At 27.5% G+C, this 18,726-nt stretch overlaps 1 protein-coding gene across 1 annotated transcript in view; it reads right to left on the bottom strand.

Annotated features, from left to right (window-relative positions):
- LOC111037125 (glutamate receptor 1-like) overlaps positions 1–18,726 on the bottom strand; it is a 182,551-nt gene that overhangs the window by 33,298 nt on the left and 130,527 nt on the right. The window contains exons 9-11 of the mRNA XM_022319501.1: positions 15,826–15,933; positions 15,409–15,525; positions 14,301–14,421 (exon numbers count right to left, since the gene is read on the bottom strand). Of these exons, the coding sequence (XP_022175193.1) occupies positions 14,301–14,421; positions 15,409–15,525; positions 15,826–15,933 (346 nt within the window). The remainder of the gene's footprint in view (positions 1–14,300; positions 14,422–15,408; positions 15,526–15,825; positions 15,934–18,726) is intronic.

Raw genomic sequence — 18,726 nt, 5'->3', positions numbered from 1 at the left:
TTAAATGTCAATAAAATTGTATTAGTTGGATCAAAAAGCAGGAAAATTGAATACAAGACTTTTGATATATTGTCACAATAGCAGTTGAAACATAGTAAAAATAAATATGCACGATTTTTTTGATAAGCATTTTAAGTTCAAATTTGGACGCAAAGAATAACGTTTGTCATTTTGTTGGAATTTGGTTCCAAAACAGCCCAATTTTACATATGTATACACTATACATACTATTTTTCCACCGTCACTGATAATTTAAGGATAATATTATGAATAATATTAATTCAACTTACCGTCACCGTATTAATAATAGCCATAATAACAATATAAAATATCCTAGACTGACATACTGTCTCCGCTCAGAATCGTTTTTCGTACACAATGATATGATATCATTGAATTCAAATTCAGTACATTACAGCGATCTCCTAGACACCTAATGTACAGCAAAGCGACATCCACTTACCTGCTTTTTTACTTTATAAATGTCAATAAAAAAATTTTTGCTCGGTCAAAAACCTTAAAAATGATTGAAAAGATTGAATATTTAAAAACAATATTGATTAAATTTTAAAATATTAGAATTTCATAATGTGCCCTATGTTTTGATTTATGTACAAAAACAATTTTATTTGCTATTTAATTTACTGTAATATGCTATTTAATCAAAATCGGTTTCAAAATACAAATAAATTAAGAGGCTAAACGATATATGAGGTATTGAATTTAAAATCAAGTACTAATATACATTTATCAATATTGTAAAATCTATCATTTTAAAGACCATGTGGTCTTAATTTAGTTTTACACAAAATAATATTTTTATTTTGTTATTTAAATTATTAAGAAATGGAAATCTACAAATTTAACTTATTTTTAACTGTCTATACTAGTCAACATTTTAATACCGTCTTTATAAAGTCGACACAATTATGTATTATAGTATTTTTATGAAAACTGTATTAACACTCCTGACATAAATGCCGCTGACATGGGGGTTTTATAGTTGATACCAATATAGCCATACCTCATCTTTACTAATAAGGAAGAAAAGGAAACTCTACGACCATTTTGGTAAGCTCTTGTTTGTTAATGGATAGCATTAGTGACGCTCGTATTCAGGTCCGGATATGGTCATGTATATAATATGTACTATATTATAGTCATATGGTCTAAAGGGTAATCATCTGTGATGACCCCGAAACTCTGGGGATTGCACAGCCTGCCTATTGGCACACAAAACCCTTCACACACATCTCTCTAGTCCGCATGTATTTATTATTCGCGTGTAGGTACTTATTCCTCGAAAACGTCGACTACATTTCTATTTATCTAGAGCTGATGGCCCCACTATTTTCTTAAATCTACAGTTAACATACATGGGATATGTGTAAATTAGCCATTAATTAATTGAGTCGAAGGTTAGGTGTTACACGTTTGAAACTATGTAATATATTAAGTGAATAATAATATTCGACATTAAATCAACCAATCTGAGATATCTGATTTATTTGAAACATCTTAAACCATATCTAACATTGTGTAGACTAACATAAAGAAGAAACTAAAAGACAAATGTTAGATAACATAAAAAACAAATAGCCCGGTATTTTTAAGCATGTACTCGATCCATGAAATTATTTGTGTTTTTATTTTCAACTTTTAACTATAAATGAAGTCACAATATACATCTTAGAGTATATTATAATGCCAATGGACATTAATATAAATAAATATTCATAGCAACAACTGCAGCGAATATAATTCATTATAATATATTGTAAAATTTTAATTCTGCTTCTGTATCATAAAATATGTATATTAAATATAAATACTATATTACGTAATTTATTATACACTTAAATAAGTAAAATATGAATATTTTACATGTGAACTGCAATGCCACATAGCACAACACAATATAATTAAGTATTAAATGTAATTTTTGATTTTTTAAATTTTAAACGAATTTAACGTAAACAATAACGAAAACTCATGTTTCTGTTCGAGTATTTTAAGAGCCATTAGACGAACAGAATTTCAGACATCTACAAAGAATGAGTTTTTAAATGAATTTAAAAAGCGTCAAGCGACGTACCAAAATTATAACCTTACACTTTTAAGTTAAGATAAATAATTCCCACTTAATACATATTAGATGTCGAAAATTCAAAATATCAAACAAAAAAAATGTTTTGGGCTATCCAAAAATTTAGCTTTATTTTGTAATATTCTCAAACCAATATTCCATGTTTCCATTATACATTTTTCTTTAAAAAAAAGAAATTTAGAAATATTATAGGTAGTATGTTCATTGTTAATACATTGTCATGAATTTGATAACATTTAAAAATATATTTTACAACTTAAGTATTAGATAACAAAACAAAAAAATATTTTGTTAACATTTTGATTAACATATATTAATATGATATTTATAGAAAGTATAACGCGTATTAAAAATCTATGCTAAAAAAGTTAGCTAAGTTACCTTAACTTGTTTGTACCTATGTATATTTTACATAACACTGATGATAAAATATCTGTTATAACAACTTAGTTATTTTTGTCTCGATTTAATAACCTATTAAACAGTTTTCGATTAAAAAAAAAATACTCAATATTTAATCTGAAAAAAAACAATATGTTTCCAATATTATTATATTATAGTAATGTAATGTTTATGTACAATAAACAAATAGTTTAATTTTCAATAACAATTATTAAGTTTTAATATAAACAAACATTAATTTATGACAGTAAATAATCAGAAATCAAGTATCAAAAAATTAATATCTACCTATGTATAAAAAAAAAATAAGTATTCCTCCATTGTTTTACGGCATCAATTTATCTTTAAATTGCATTCCATTATACCATTTTTAAGTATAATTTATTTATATGTTTAGATTCTGACTGGAGGGATTAATGTATTGGTTTGACAATGGTGAGTGTTAAAATATTTTTTTATACAGTTGTCGTCATGATTTGGAGAGGGATGGAGAGTAGTTTTTGATAGAAAATTAGTTATAGTTGGTTACTACTTAAAGTTGTAATAAGCTGAACATTTTTTAAAATAAAATAAAATAATATTTAACTTATTGTTTGTTATTCAAATGTACAACACAAGGCAATATCCTTATATTTGTAGCTTATAGTTATAGACTCAAAAACTATTAAACGATTTTGAAGAACTTTTCAGAGATTGTTCTTAGAGATAACAGGAGTGTTTAGAAAGTAGTTTGAACCACGTTAAAAAATATGTATACCAAACGCTATATCTAATCTACTACTAGTCGATTCCCCATCTCGGTTAAATTAGTTTACAAAGCTAGAGACACCGATGCCAATTCCCCGTGAAATGAGGTACACTAAACCAGAAATGCATCGATATAGCACCGTATTTCGTATTTTTGTACTAAGATATAATTAGAACTTAAAGTTAACACTAACGAATTATATTTGATTAGAAAATGTTTTATTTTCTACAAAATATTATACAAAATGTTTCAAAAACAAAAAGTATATAATTTTAGGTCTTAAAAATTCACTTCCTTATATTTTCTTTTTCGAGAAATCCTGAAGGACAAATTTATCACATCAAAACTTTAAATCATTATCTACTTAACAATAAGGATAACTTTTCTTGAAATGTGTTCTACTATCTTCAAATAATAATATTATGTTTACACGGATGTATGACGAGATTCTTAAAAGTTTTTCCATTTATAAGTAAGATATTATACTTAAATACAAGCACCTGAGTGAAATATTATAGTTTTATGACAGCTGTATTTTTTTAAATATTTATATTAGTCATCTCAAATTCTTTACTTTTTGCTAAAATATTTATGATCTATTTTTAAATTTTTTTAATAATATTGTAGATTCCGTCGTCTATTATTTTGTGTTGCATAAAAATAAAATTGTGAACAATGTGCTAACATATCTTATAATAATTACATGTATAGATTATGGATACATTTTAAACTGTTGAATTAGTTGATTAAAATATTTTATTCAAAAATGAATAGTTAAAAAAAAGTAAAAATAGGATTTTTCATGAATTACCAATTTATTAAAATACAAAATTATATTCAGTTATGTGTGCAGTGTGCACACTCGACCGAGCAACACGCTTATCGCGCTCTCATATTTTTAGCTTTCGTAAGCGTACTGAAGCCCCACGTGTGTACAGGTAATATGAATAATTATTTTACTGTAGATCCATATCCACATATTAACATTACAAACTAATAAAAACACCCAAAAATGGGTGATCCAAATACCAAAACTACAAATCTTAAAGAAAGACTTATTTCTTCATCTAAAGTTTCGTCCAATAAACAAAATGTCACAATATCTAATACCGGGTCCTCCGCTGTCATAGCAGATAACGCGACTAATGAGTCTGAAGTCTCTCTCAACATCTCAACACACCGATAACGACTATAACAACGACGCAATTAAAACCATCGATATAATTATTTCTAATCACAATTCCATCAACAAGACCAACAGTATACAGAGCGCGCATAGTATTAATTCCACATCGCAACAAAATACCAATAATCAATCAGAAAAATACGCTTCTGGAAAAAAATCATTTGCCGAGACCACCCTCAACGCTACCCTACCCGAAAAAGAACACGCAATAGTCTTCGATTCAATTGACAATATCATCGCAATCAGCAAATTAACTCCACCAAAAAACATAAAATTCGTTTCTCGCATATCTAACAACCAATTCTGCATATATCTCAATGACAAAAACACGGTGGATTTTCTTGTTGATAACCATCCTAGCATCAAATTAAACGCACAAGAGACGATCAAAATTAGACGGTTAATAAATCCGGCTAAAAGAATTATTATATCTAATGTCTCACAATCTATACCAAACGATAACATTAAATCACACTTAAAATATCACAACATCCAAATATTATCCCCAATTACATATATCAATGCGGGATTCAACATCCCAGATTTGCCCATATCTTAAGTTTTAGACACTAAGTTTACATCAATCCAGATTATTTCCGAAAACTGCCAAACTCCCTCATGATTAACCACGAAAATACACCTCACAGAATTTTTTTATCCGATGACACGCTCTCCTGTTACTTATGCAAACTGAAAGGTCACACCTCAAAACAATGCAAAAACACACCATCAGACAAACACCAAGATATATGAATCTCCAGATAACATCAAATTTATAAATAAGCCGAACGTCACCGAGGATAAAGCAGAAATCAATGAGCTCATATGCAATACTCTCACAGACACAGAGATCGACACCTTCACAAACAGCATCCCGCAAGTACAAACTCAACCATCTCTCCTTGACGCCCCACTCCTGATGGAAATAACATCAAAGGACAACACTTTATTGACTCCTAATGCAAATGATATAAAAAAAAGAGCAGCACTCACCTCAACTTCGTCAAGTCTAACTCAAGATCCGCCTTCCCCTAAATCACCTGCCCAAGATAATATCTCAAAATAAACTCCTTTTAAACCAAATACAAGCAAAATATCACAACCAGCAAAAAAAAAAAAAAAAACGCAATAAATCCATAGAAAATATAGTCTTAAAGCTGGATGAAATACTTGAACCTACCAAACCCAAATTTGAAGAAATGGCTAACAAAAAAATTAATTATGAACAGTTCAAGTTCATAATTGAAAACTCTCTCGGCGTATCCAACCCAGTTTCAGTTTTAGATGATTTTAACATAACATGTCTAGAAATGATCGAGGTCATAGACAAAATCAAGCCTTAAATTAATACTCCGGGCATAAAAAACAGATTGACACGACTTTGTAATTCTCTACTTGACAAAGCGCTATCCACTGAGCCCGCCCAAACTGATTAAAAATAAAAATTAATAATACTAAGTCACAGTTATTACACAACAACAAAAATAAACAAATAAATAAATCAAAATCAAAATCAAATGAACTCAAATAATATCAATAATTATAACAATAATATAAATATACTTCAGTTGAATGTAAACGGGTTCAATAAGAAATACGATCAAATCAAATTATTAATTCAATACCATAATCCAGACATCATATGTGTCCAAGAAACAAATTTTAAAAATGACAACAACAAACCTAAGTGATTATGTCGGTTATAATAAAAACAGATTAGAAAGCGCAAGGGCCAGCGGAGGAGTGGCCATATATGTAAAAAATAATTACCCTAGTAGCCAATTAAATATAGATACAAATATTGAAGCGATAGTAGGAACAATTAAGTTACCAAATAACGATATAAATATATGTAATATATATTTACCTAATCAGAAGTCATTCACCGACACAGATATAAGTAATATCATAAAACAACTGCCTCATCCATTCATAGTAAGTGATTTTAATAGTCATAATGTAATATGGGGCTCTGACCATATAGACCAAAGGGGTAAAATTATAGAAAAAATTCTTGGGAATAACAATATCATATTACAAAATAACTCTGAGCCCACAAGAATAAATCCAATAAATGGCAACCTATCGAACATCGACCTATCGTTTACAAGCACAGCACTAGCCCAACGGATTGATTGGAATGTATCGCAATAAAATCGAAAAATAAGGCCCTTAATATCTTCAAAAAAACGAAAAAGGCAAGTGATCATATAAACCTAAAAAGACATAGGACATACCTATACAAAATATATAATTAAAAAAAGCAAAAAAAAGTCATGGGAAACTTTCACTAATAAAATTAACGAAGAAGCAGATACCAAACTAATATGGAATAAAATACGTTCACTAAAAGGGCTCAAAAAAAATTACAAAATAAATCTAATAGATGAAAACAACAATAATCTTATAACTGATACAAAGAAAATTTCTAGCAAATTAGGAAAATACTTCCATTCCAACAGCAATGATACATCTTACAATACCAACTTTATTAAAATGAAAACCAAAAAATAAAATGTACCTATTATTAATATTGTTGACCACAATAACGAAAATCAAGCTCAAATTAATTCAATGATAACAATGGATGAAATATCATACACACTAAAAAAAATGTAAAAGCTTAAGTCCCGGGTCAGACGGAATCCCTTATACATTTATACAATATTTTGGCCCAAAAAGTCAAACTTTACTATACTAAAAATATATATCACCATTTGGTACAACGGATCTTTCCCATCAACATGGAAAAAAGGCATAGTCATTCCTATTAACAAACCAGGAAAAAGCAGATTTAGTACAGAAGGATATCGGCCAATGACTTTTCTAAACACAATGTACAAAATCCTGGAAAAAATTATCAACTTCAGATTAAATTGGTTTCTAGAAAAAATTAACTACCTAACTCCGAACCAAAATGGCTTTAGAAAAAATTCTGTCCACTTACGACAACCTCACTAAAATTAAAGACGAAGCTGAACAAGCAATCCGAAATAAACAAATACTAGACTTACTCAGTGTGGACATATCAAAAGCATATGACGTCACATGGAGACACTATATTCTATTAAAACTCAATAAAATCATATGCTCAGGCAATATGCTAAATTTTATTACAAACTTTCTAACAAATAGATCATTCCAAGTCAAAACATCAAATCAACTTTCTGACAACTTCACACAAGAAAATGGAGTACCATAAGAATCCGCACTATCAGTTTCACTATTTCAAGTGGCAATTAAAAAAATTGACAAACACTGTAAATTTCCAATAAAAGCCAACATATTTGCTGACGATGCCAACTTCTCCTGTAGAAGTAAAAACATAAATACAGTACAAAACCACTTACAAAAAACAGTAAATTATTTAGAAAAATTGTCAGCAAAAATTAGTTTCAGCTTCTCAACAGAAAAATCAGTCAAAAAAGTTGCATAATCTTTTCTATAAAAACAAATGTAGATGAACTAAATATTAAATTGAACAACATAAACATAATCAATAAAAAACACATAAAAATATTAGGAGTTATCTTCGATTCCAGGCTCACATGGTCACCACACATAAAATCCCTAAAGATAGCCACTAACAAAGCACTCAAAATATTAAAACTGCTGTCACATACAACTTGGGGTAGTGAATCAGAAACACTAATTAAAATATTCAAATCAACAATCCAAGCAAAACTTCAGTACGGCTCAATTCTCTACAACTCAGCAAAAAATACATTAACAAAATACATAGACTCAAATCACAACACAGAAATGCGAATGGCTATAGGGGCCTTTAAAAGTAGCCCAATCAAAAGCATTTACAATATAGCAGGAGAACACCAGTTCTAAAAAGAACTGAATTGATAATATTATATGCGGTGAGATTATCTAGATTAGCAAACAACCCAGCATCAGCGAACAAAATAATACTAGAACTACAAAATAATCAAGACTATCTTAAAATACCACAAATAATATAAAAAAATAAAAAATAATAAGCCCTCCATGGACAAGCACATACAACATTAACATTGAACTTCACACACTACACAAGGAAAACACACCTCCAAATTATACAAAAATGTTCTAAAAAGTAATATTGAACATCTAAACGATTTTCAAGGAATATATACTGATGCCTCCAAAAATGATGAAGGGGTCGGAATAGCCTTAGTAAAAAACAATTTTCATACTTCGTTTAAACTACCACCAACATGTTCTATATATACAGCCGAAGCAGTGGCTATACTTATGGCCATTAAGTTTGTAAACAAAAATGAAAATGAAAAATATATTATTCCAAGTGACTCGTTAAGCTCCCTCATTAGTATAAAAAACAAATTTAATCCTAGTGATATAGCAATACAAATCCAAAACAGACTAGAAGAAGCCAAAAGAAAGAACAATATTATAATTCTTATATGGATACCTGGACACATAGGAATAGATGGCAATGAAAAGGCAGACAGACAATAAGCCAAACTAGCTACACGATCAAATGATGCACAATGCATTAACATTTCCCAGTACACTGACGTTTGAAAACAGATCAAACAAAATACAATCTTACTTTGTCAAAACATATGGTACACTCAAACAAACAAATTAAACAAACCGTAAAAAGATGGAAAAGAAACACTAACATAAGTATCACAGAAGAAAAAAAACTGAACCGGGCCAGAATTGGTCACACAAATATGACACAAGGATACTTGATGGCAAAAGAAGACCCTCCAATATGCCAATTATGTAGCACCTCACTGACCATCAAACACATATTTGAAGAATGTAGAAAATACCAAAAACTCAAAGAAGATCTAAACAAAGCCACGACATTGGAGAAAGTCTAGGCCCAAATGCGGAAAAGGAAACCAACACAACAGACTTCTTCAAAAAATCACAAATTTACAAATTATTATAAGATAACTACACTAATATTACCATGTACATACCTATTTATAAGAGCCAATTTTTTCATTGTATATAACTAATTTAGTTCTTTTTTTGTAACGCTAATGGCCATGGATGCCGAAGCGGAAATTATTAATTTCAAGACCAATAAAAAAAAAAATGATATTATTTAGTTTAAAAATGAGCTAAATAACTTTTATTATTTTATACTGGAATATTTTCTTATGGCAGTGCGATTATAAAAAAAAAATTTTCTGAATAAAATGAAATAAAAAGTTACATGGGAACGAATCTAAGTTATGGCTAAGCTCTTTAAAAACAGATGGTTTGAAAAAATCTATAAATTTGGAAAATAATAAATGTCAAATTATGTGGTAAATACTAACTCTGTAGTAAAATAAATGCAATTTTTCTTAATTAAACTCAAAGTTATTAGAGTAATTACATTTTTTTAAAAGGATCTAAAGTAACTGATAAAATAAAAAAAGGTGTACCTATCAACTTCATCATAAAATTATGATTACAATACCGTATCAAAAACTCAATTAAATGAAATTTTTATTAAAATACAAAATTTTTGAATTAAGAATTTATGTAAATAAAACGACAATAATATTATGAGCTACCATACTAAAAATAAATCAATTATTGCTACACTTATAATAATACATAAGATTCTAGTAATTTACATACAAATAATCCGATAAAAAATTCATATAATTTAAAAAGCTCTTTTAAAAATGGAAATTATGAGAGATACTCTTCAAATAGTTTAATACGTTTTATTTTGTGTATTGATCTTTATGTATTGTTCAGTCTTTGTCAAGTTCTGTATATTATTTTTATTTTGAGAGAATTAAGTTCACCTGAATCCTACTTCTTAGATTTGGTATTAGCCAAACTTTGTTTTAACTTTTGAAAGTTTATTCTTTTCCATATTATTGCACGATGCCTTTACTGATAATGAAACTCTCCTTCAATCTAATGTGTATTATTTTGAAACGATTGGATTGGTTGTAAATTTCGAAGATATCCAATTTTATCATTTATATGTATGTGATATGGAACTACCTTGAACTAATAATAATGTTGAAGCTTTGCATCATGCGTTTAATTCGTCAAATAGTACACATTACATACCATACAACAGTATTGAAATTTATATAGTTTTCAAAGTTAGAACATAGCTTGATTGAAGCCAAAATTAAGAAATTGAATGTAGGTATCTATCCAAAATGTATAAAATAATCGACAATGTAGGTACCTAATAAACCAATGTACGAAATAAAACGTATTAAACCATGGGTAACTCTCGCAATTTTAATTTTTAAAGATTATTTGTATAATTTAATTTTTTATTGATTGGTTATTTTAGGCATTATAAGTATAACATATTATTGTATTATGAATTTTATATTTTTTCCCCTATATTTTGGCACTAGGGTCAAATAACACCAGATATTATGTACCGGATCAAATTACATAGAACAAGAGTGTATAATAATATGCCTAGTCAACAAATAAAATATACTCAAACATTTGAAATTCAATTTATTATAAGATCTTATGTTTTATATTTTTTACCTCATAGAAGACAATGAGACAACGTCTCCCTACTTAGAAATTAGAACAGAGGTCAAACAAATAATAATTTTGTTTTATAAAATATTTACAAATTTGAATTTATATTTTATATTATAAGTATTATGTATGTTTCAATATTTTTTTAAATCGTTTTTCGTTGTACAGTTATAGAATTCTTAAAATATATTAGATGAACGCGATACAACTGTGCATTCGAGCTGGCGATACGGGTCATTCCAAGTATGGTATAATATATCAAAATAATAGACGTTGCGACGCAACGTCTCGCGAATAAGGGAGCGCGGGTATAGGGGATTTTTAATGTGGTGGGGGGTTACTATCTACGAGACCTATGAGACGCGTCTTGCCGTTCATAATTATACCTGATGGGTGAAACACTGATATCTCGATCCTCAATTACCGACGTAGTCACGCCATCGTGATAGGTACATCGTTACGTGCTTCTTAATATTTAATGTTTTTATATTGTAATTTGCGATGTGTCCTCATGGCATATGATTTAACCATTTTGAATGATGAAATTATTAACTACTCATACAAAAAAAATTTGAATTAAAAAATAAAAGACATTGATAAAATGTTTGTTTGGGTTACAGCATTGATTATTAACTATAATTTAAAAATAAAAATTGCAAATCATCAGGTTATTTTTGAAATAAATAATTCAAATAATTGAACACACAGCTAGTAAAATATAAGGAATACATTTAAGAGAAACACGTGCAAATAAATAGTTATAAGTCTTAAAGCCTTCCAATATGATTGTAATTATATTATTGTAATCGAATCCTTACCATAAATATGTAAAATATATATTATGTATAAAGCTAATAGTCCTTGTCACAAAAGCTAAAGATCGATTTAAAAAAAAGCTGGTACCTAGGTGATATTAAGTACCAGCTCTGCTGTACAGTAGGTCACAGGTGGGTCACAATAACGGATGGTGATAAATTTGAATTCAGTAATATAAAATTATTGTTTACGAAAAACGATTCTGAGTAAAGGTGATCTGTCAGACTATAATATTAATAAATCATTTAGTATACATTTTGATGATGTTATTGTGATTAAAGTAATTTATTTTACTATTAAGCATTAGTAGTACAGTAGGTTAAATTAATTTTTGGCATTACATCTGAAAAGGCATTGTGTGTATAAAATATTATAATATAGGTATTCTAAAAACGTAAAGTAGAACATACTTTGGGAAGCCCTGACTAGTGACTAGTCATTATTCTTAGTTATTTAATAATGTGTAATTTCGTCCAAATTTGACATAAAATAACTATGCAAAAAACAGTGCTTATGTATTTTTTAGATTTATCGGTTACAAACTAAATTATTTGTGTATAAATTTGTTATACACTTTTGATTTTTAGCTATGATCATTTTTTTGATCATTTTATATTTAGTTATAAGATAATTTGAACATTTTTAAATTTGATAAATTTTGTCAAACAAAATAAATGCTTACTTTTGTTTAGCAAACAAAATGGTACCAATATATTTTTAATATTTTTCAACCAATATTGTGACAATATATTAAGAGCTTTCAGTTACATTTTTAATCTTTTTGACACGACCAAAATGTTATCGACATTTATAGAAAAAAAAACTAAAAAAATTTAAAATTTAAAATGTCTGTAAACAGCTTAAAACAAGTCAAAATATTTCAAATTAAGTAGGTACATGAGTTAATAATATAAATAAATGGTGTAAATCTCAAGTATCTTCAATTATTCGGATATGAATTACAACAAAATAAGAAAATCTCTACTTGAGAAATCGAGTGAATAACCAATGTTGTAAAAACTTTAACTTAATGCTTATAAAAATTTTATTTTATTTTCCGGGAGAAATTTTTTTCTTTAATAAAAGTGAACGAACTTATGAAGAATCTTGAATTCAATTTTAATATTAAAGATATAAAAAGAAATTTTTTTATGAATTTCTAACACAAAACAATTTGCGACATTTTCATGATTTTTATCGACAAAATTCTAAATTCAAAAGCTCATAAAAAATGATTGTGGATTTACGATCAACTTTTTTTTAATTTTCACTAACAACATTTTACGAGGAACATTGTATCACATTTTCATATTTTTTGAAAGAGCGAAAACCTTTTTATTGACATTAATTTTAGAAAAATTAATAATAATCGAAAATTTCTTATGAATATAAATAGTTCAACACGTGTCAAAATATTTTAAAAATTGTATAATGTATATAAAATGCAAAAATAAATATTCAGTGAACATTTCATTATCTACTGTATTTTTTTTAGAGTTAAACCAAAAACCCATTATGGGTAAAAACCTTCGTTTTACCTTAATTGCTCGTTTGTTTTTCATTACGCTTATGAAAAACTATTGGGAAATTTTTACTTTTGACCCCTCGAAGTACCAACTAGATTCACTTTTCTATCAAAAAATAAATAAAACACATGCTTGTAAAATCAATGCATCGCTCTGCTCAGAATAAAATTGCATTCAACTGAATTATATATTTGAAATGTATAACATTGTCAATAATCAATGCTAAATCGAACTAATCTAGATTGTAATAAGCTGAGTAATAGAACAAGTATTCAATACTTCGGTGAAACGAAAATTAAAATTTTTTTCAAACTATGTTTATATTTATTTATACCCTTGATACGATTCCTATTGTAAAACAATATTCGTAAGATACTATCTAAAATAATTTAAATAGTTAGGAAGCATTTATGATGAAACACAATAGGCAATAACCCTTTCATTATCTTAATTCCAATTGTTATATCAGTGGGTTTCTGTTTTATTTCTTATCCAAAATCCAATCTAGATAATAGAATGTCCAGTGTGTGAATATAGTCTCAACTACTATCATAACACATACTTCTAATAAACGAAAATAATCGTAAAATATATTATTGTGTAATTAATTAAATTTGTCTTTATCATATAAGAGTGTACATACAACGAAATATATAACCTAGAACACGAATCAATAGTTTAAGACTTCGGAAATAAAACATTAATCTAGCCATCTAGGTTACTCATTACATTTTTATTAGTATATTTATAGCATGCAGGACCTTAAAAGTGTAGTTTTGGTTATACTGACATGATTTTCTAACATTAAAATTGTAAAATAGGTACTAAAAAAACAGATATAATAATAGTAGTTACTCTACAACTTATAGTTAACATTTAATTTTAATTTTTTTTAATTAAAATAATTCTAGTATTTCAATATATAATTAATATAACTATCTATCTATAGTAACTACTAATTCAGTTAAATATATGTAATGCAAATTCAAAATATACCAATAAGTATACATTTTTCTTATAAGTATAACTTACATTTCACTCCAATTTTATCAGCCAACAATATAGTTAGATCCTTGCAATATCCTTCAAATCTGTCATTTCCTGCTAACGATTCACCATACTTTGGCTTTTTAAACATGATAAATGGCTCTTCCTGTAAAATGTACATTAAATAATAATCAAAATTGAAGTCACACAATACATTTTCATAAGTAATATGTAACTTATTAAATACTTATACGCAGAATTTAATGTTTTTCATTATTTATAAAAACAACGAATAATGATTTTAATATTCTATGAATTATACAATACAATTACAAAATTAAGACATAATTCATAATATTACATTGATATTAAAATATATTTTATGGTTTCCGTATGTTGGTTACCTATGGCTAGACAGTATTTGTTATAAACAATAAACATATATGAAATATAAAATCTTTGATAATACTAAAAATATAATAAATGTTTGAAACGTCATGAATTCGGTTAAAAATGTTTATCCTATACTTACAGTATGCATCATTTTAAACTTTTTGCAATAAATATGAATCATAAGGTGAACTGTACTTTAGTGCGACACAAAAAGGAAACTGTGGCATATGTATGGAATACATCAACCACTTCTGGCGGTTTGTCTAAAACCAATTTAACTCCCAACTCCTAGCTTAGCAACATCAGTCTATCTCTAACACACACACTCTCTATACTTTACTCTCGCTCATCACTTGATGTTCATAAATTGATAATGTTCAAAGTTTTTAGTACAGCGATACTCGTATTTCATCCAAGCTTGGGGACCCTCCGGAACAAAGCGCTATCTTGAAAGATTTACGACATTTTATCTTTTAAAATATCTGTATGCTCTTTCTTCACTTTTAACACTAATGTAGCCTTCTTTTTTCAGTTTATTTCTCATCGGACACTTCCAGTGTTTATAAATGTATTTAGATTTCTTTTGAACTTATAACAGTGTCCTATCCTTGATATAACTTTAAATTTCAAGATTTGAGGTTGTAATCAGAATTTAGAGTACAATTAAACATGCCAGTTTCACTAACACTCGTAGTGTGTAGGTATGTACTATTTTAAAATTACATAATATACAATATTAAAATTTCTAATGTGCATTCACCATTACTGTGGCCACGATCAATGTAGCATTGCCTTTGTGTGAATGTCCCAAGGTGTGAACCCTTTCTGGTTTGCTAACGACTGTTTTGAAACCATCTGTATCAGACCATTCTGCAATCTAGATTTTTTATAATGCATTAACATTTAAACGTCATTTGTATAGTACTATTAAATGTATAGGTATATAAAATATAATATTACATGTAAGTACACAAATTATCGATTCGTCTTACAAAAATTAATAATCCTTTACCAACATTGACTGATTATTACAGAAGGAGAACAATGTTAAATTTAATAGAATGACAACACAATACATATATTATCAGTGTACTATGATACTATTAAGTAAAAAAAATATCTGGACCTAATATCCTTAGATATTCAATTATCTATAAATATCTTTGAAAATTCTTACTTTTGCTATAGTGCTATCAATTGTCATCTGTACAACGTGTAATGTATAGTTATACCGTTTTCCGTCATCATTGAACATTATATGCCCGGTCAATCCTTCCATTACAACCTAAAAATTAAAAATAATAATATGTTTAGTGATAGTACTGTATTTTAATTAGGTAGTGTTCGTATTGTAACATTATTGAAAAATAATTAATAAGAAAAAAACTACTTGTATAAAATGTTACTTTAATTTAATCAGTTGAGGATATAATGAAAAATCGTGGCTGTTTTTTTCAAAATTAAATTAATAGGCTTGCAAAAAAACAAATACGGAGAGAAGGATCGAGGTTTTCGATTCATTTAACAAATTTGTAGTGTTGAAATAAACGTGACCGGCCTATAGGCTGAATAAATGCGCGGAAGAGAATGTTGGGGAAGGGTTTGATTTATTTAACGATTTTACGCACGAGATTCTTGGAAATTAACAGTATCCCGTTTACTAGACTTTTATTTGCGTAGTATAAATAAGCGACTTGTATTAAATTGGAAATAGTGAAGAAAAAGTACAAAAAGTCAGTTTTTGAAATTCCAAAAAAATAATATATGTGCATATAATATACAGTAGAATTTGTTTATAATGACACCGGTTGTATTGACATGTTGGATTTTATAACCTTAAAGTAATAAGAACTCGAAAAAATGCATAAGTAAGTAAAATATGTTAAATTTTATCGTTATAGTTGGGACTGTAGGTTATAATGACCTATTTGCCTTGGTCCCTTGGACGTCAGTATAAACGATTTCTACTGTTTTTCTAATATCAACTTACGATCAATCTTAATGTGCTAATAGTTTATAAGAAGAATGAATCGCAATTACCATGAATCTATATTAAATTAGATTATCAGTGGTATACTTTGTATATGGGTCTATTGTCTGATAGGTTCAATTAATTTAACGACTCATTAAGCAGTTTAACAAATTAGTTTATCGAGTTCATAAATTCTGTGACGGATATCGGGACATGTATATATATATATATATGTAACTTAAACACTCACAGATTCTTTTAGTATTTAGATCATTTTAATAATCATTATAAAACGACCACATGTATAAATCAAAAGAAATATTAAATTATAATAATAGTTCAAGCTATTATTATTATTATTACACTGATAGTCTATTATTTTAATACATTTTCAAGCAATAGATATAACCTAAGTGCTACCTTAACAAGTACTTATTTTGTTATATTATTAATTTTGTAAAATTTAATCGAAGTCTAAATAAATGTATATATATATATAATATACATTGATTACATTTATTTTTTTGAAATTTAATCTAACATATCAAAATAAGTTTTAAAAATTATTTTAGTTGTAAAATGTTGAATGAAGCAATGATTAGTTATAAACGTATAATGATACTGGCGTATTCACCGATGCAGTTTTTCCGGCCTGCACCCTGCGTACAGTTAGTTGTGTGTATCAGCGGTGGCGGGTCCACCCGGTAAGCACTCGAGTTATTATAATGTTGTTAATTTGATTTTTATTGGTATTTATATTTTATTATTTGTCCGTTTTCTGTTTAAATAATGAGTCAGTATCAATACATAAGTGAGTTATTTATTTTCTGAGTTAAGGCCTACCTCTACAATAAATATTTTATATTTCTATTACATTGATTTTTATCAATTATCAACATAATTTATTATTGTTATGTTGATAACTTTTAGTACCTAACTGAAAGCTAATAAACTATTTCCCTTCAAATAATTATATTATGGTTTACGCAATTTGTTTTTTGCCTGTCAATAGTATATTAGATTAATGTGACTGGGTACATAAATATTAAATACATTATGTTATATTTTATCTAGTGGCAAGTTTATTAGTTTTAATTTAATTTGAAACCAATTTTTTTTTAATGCATATAAGATATAAGACAAAACTAGAATTTTGTAATCGGTGACCATGAATTATTTATATTTTAAAATTATAACTTTAAAATACATAACATATAAAGTAGGTTTATACTATAATTATCGCATTTTTTAAAAGAATTTTTTTTCCAATTTTAAAGTTTAATAAAACCTTGATGTGCCTGGGTATCATTATAATTTTACTAATCTATAGAATAGGTTGCAGATATTAATTTTTTTTTTTAAATCAATTACAGTTTGTAGAGCTCATTTGCATAGTCTAGGGTAGAATTAATTTTTATTTTATTTCAAATCCAGTGTACTAATCAGACCAAAAGTGACTTCAAACATATTAATGTCGAAGAAGCTGATTAGGTATTATTTTCTTTGTTAAACTTTATAACATTATTCATAAAAAATTTAATTTTTATTTATTTGTTGTTATTTTAGATATTTCTAGCATTATAATTTCTACTTCAAAACGAAGAAGAAAACCTGTGGGAGCTCTACAAACCGTCATGGGTATAAAACAAATGGAAAAATTTTGACTAAAAATAGAAAGACCTTTGTTAAAAAATTAAAGTGTATACTGATAATAAGAGTACCCAAAAAAATAATATTTGTGAATTTAGGTGAAACAAAGCGTTATAATTTATTTACAACCAATATAATATTCATATTATATGCCATATGATATATCTACGTTCGACGTTGGTTTTGACATGGACATTGAAAGATGCATTCATTTTATCATTTGAACGATTGATTGTTATAGTATATTATATTTCATAATAGGGCAGCAATTATTAACGTGTTAATAATGACGTAGGTCATAGGTATGCAATTCAATTTGTAAGTTAGGGAGGCTTGTAGAGCTTTGTGGAATTATAATATCATATTAATTTATAACACCCATAATACACAATGTTACGATATAGTTCGATATATTCTAGTATATAATGATAGATGTCCATGATACATTTAATTATG

This window comes from Myzus persicae, unplaced genomic scaffold, assembly GCF_001856785.1.
Source record: "Myzus persicae strain clone G006 unplaced genomic scaffold, MPER_G0061.0, whole genome shotgun sequence".
Classification (NCBI taxonomy): domain Eukaryota; kingdom Metazoa; phylum Arthropoda; class Insecta; order Hemiptera; family Aphididae; genus Myzus; species Myzus persicae.
This window is presented reverse-complemented; position numbering and strand designations above follow the sequence as displayed.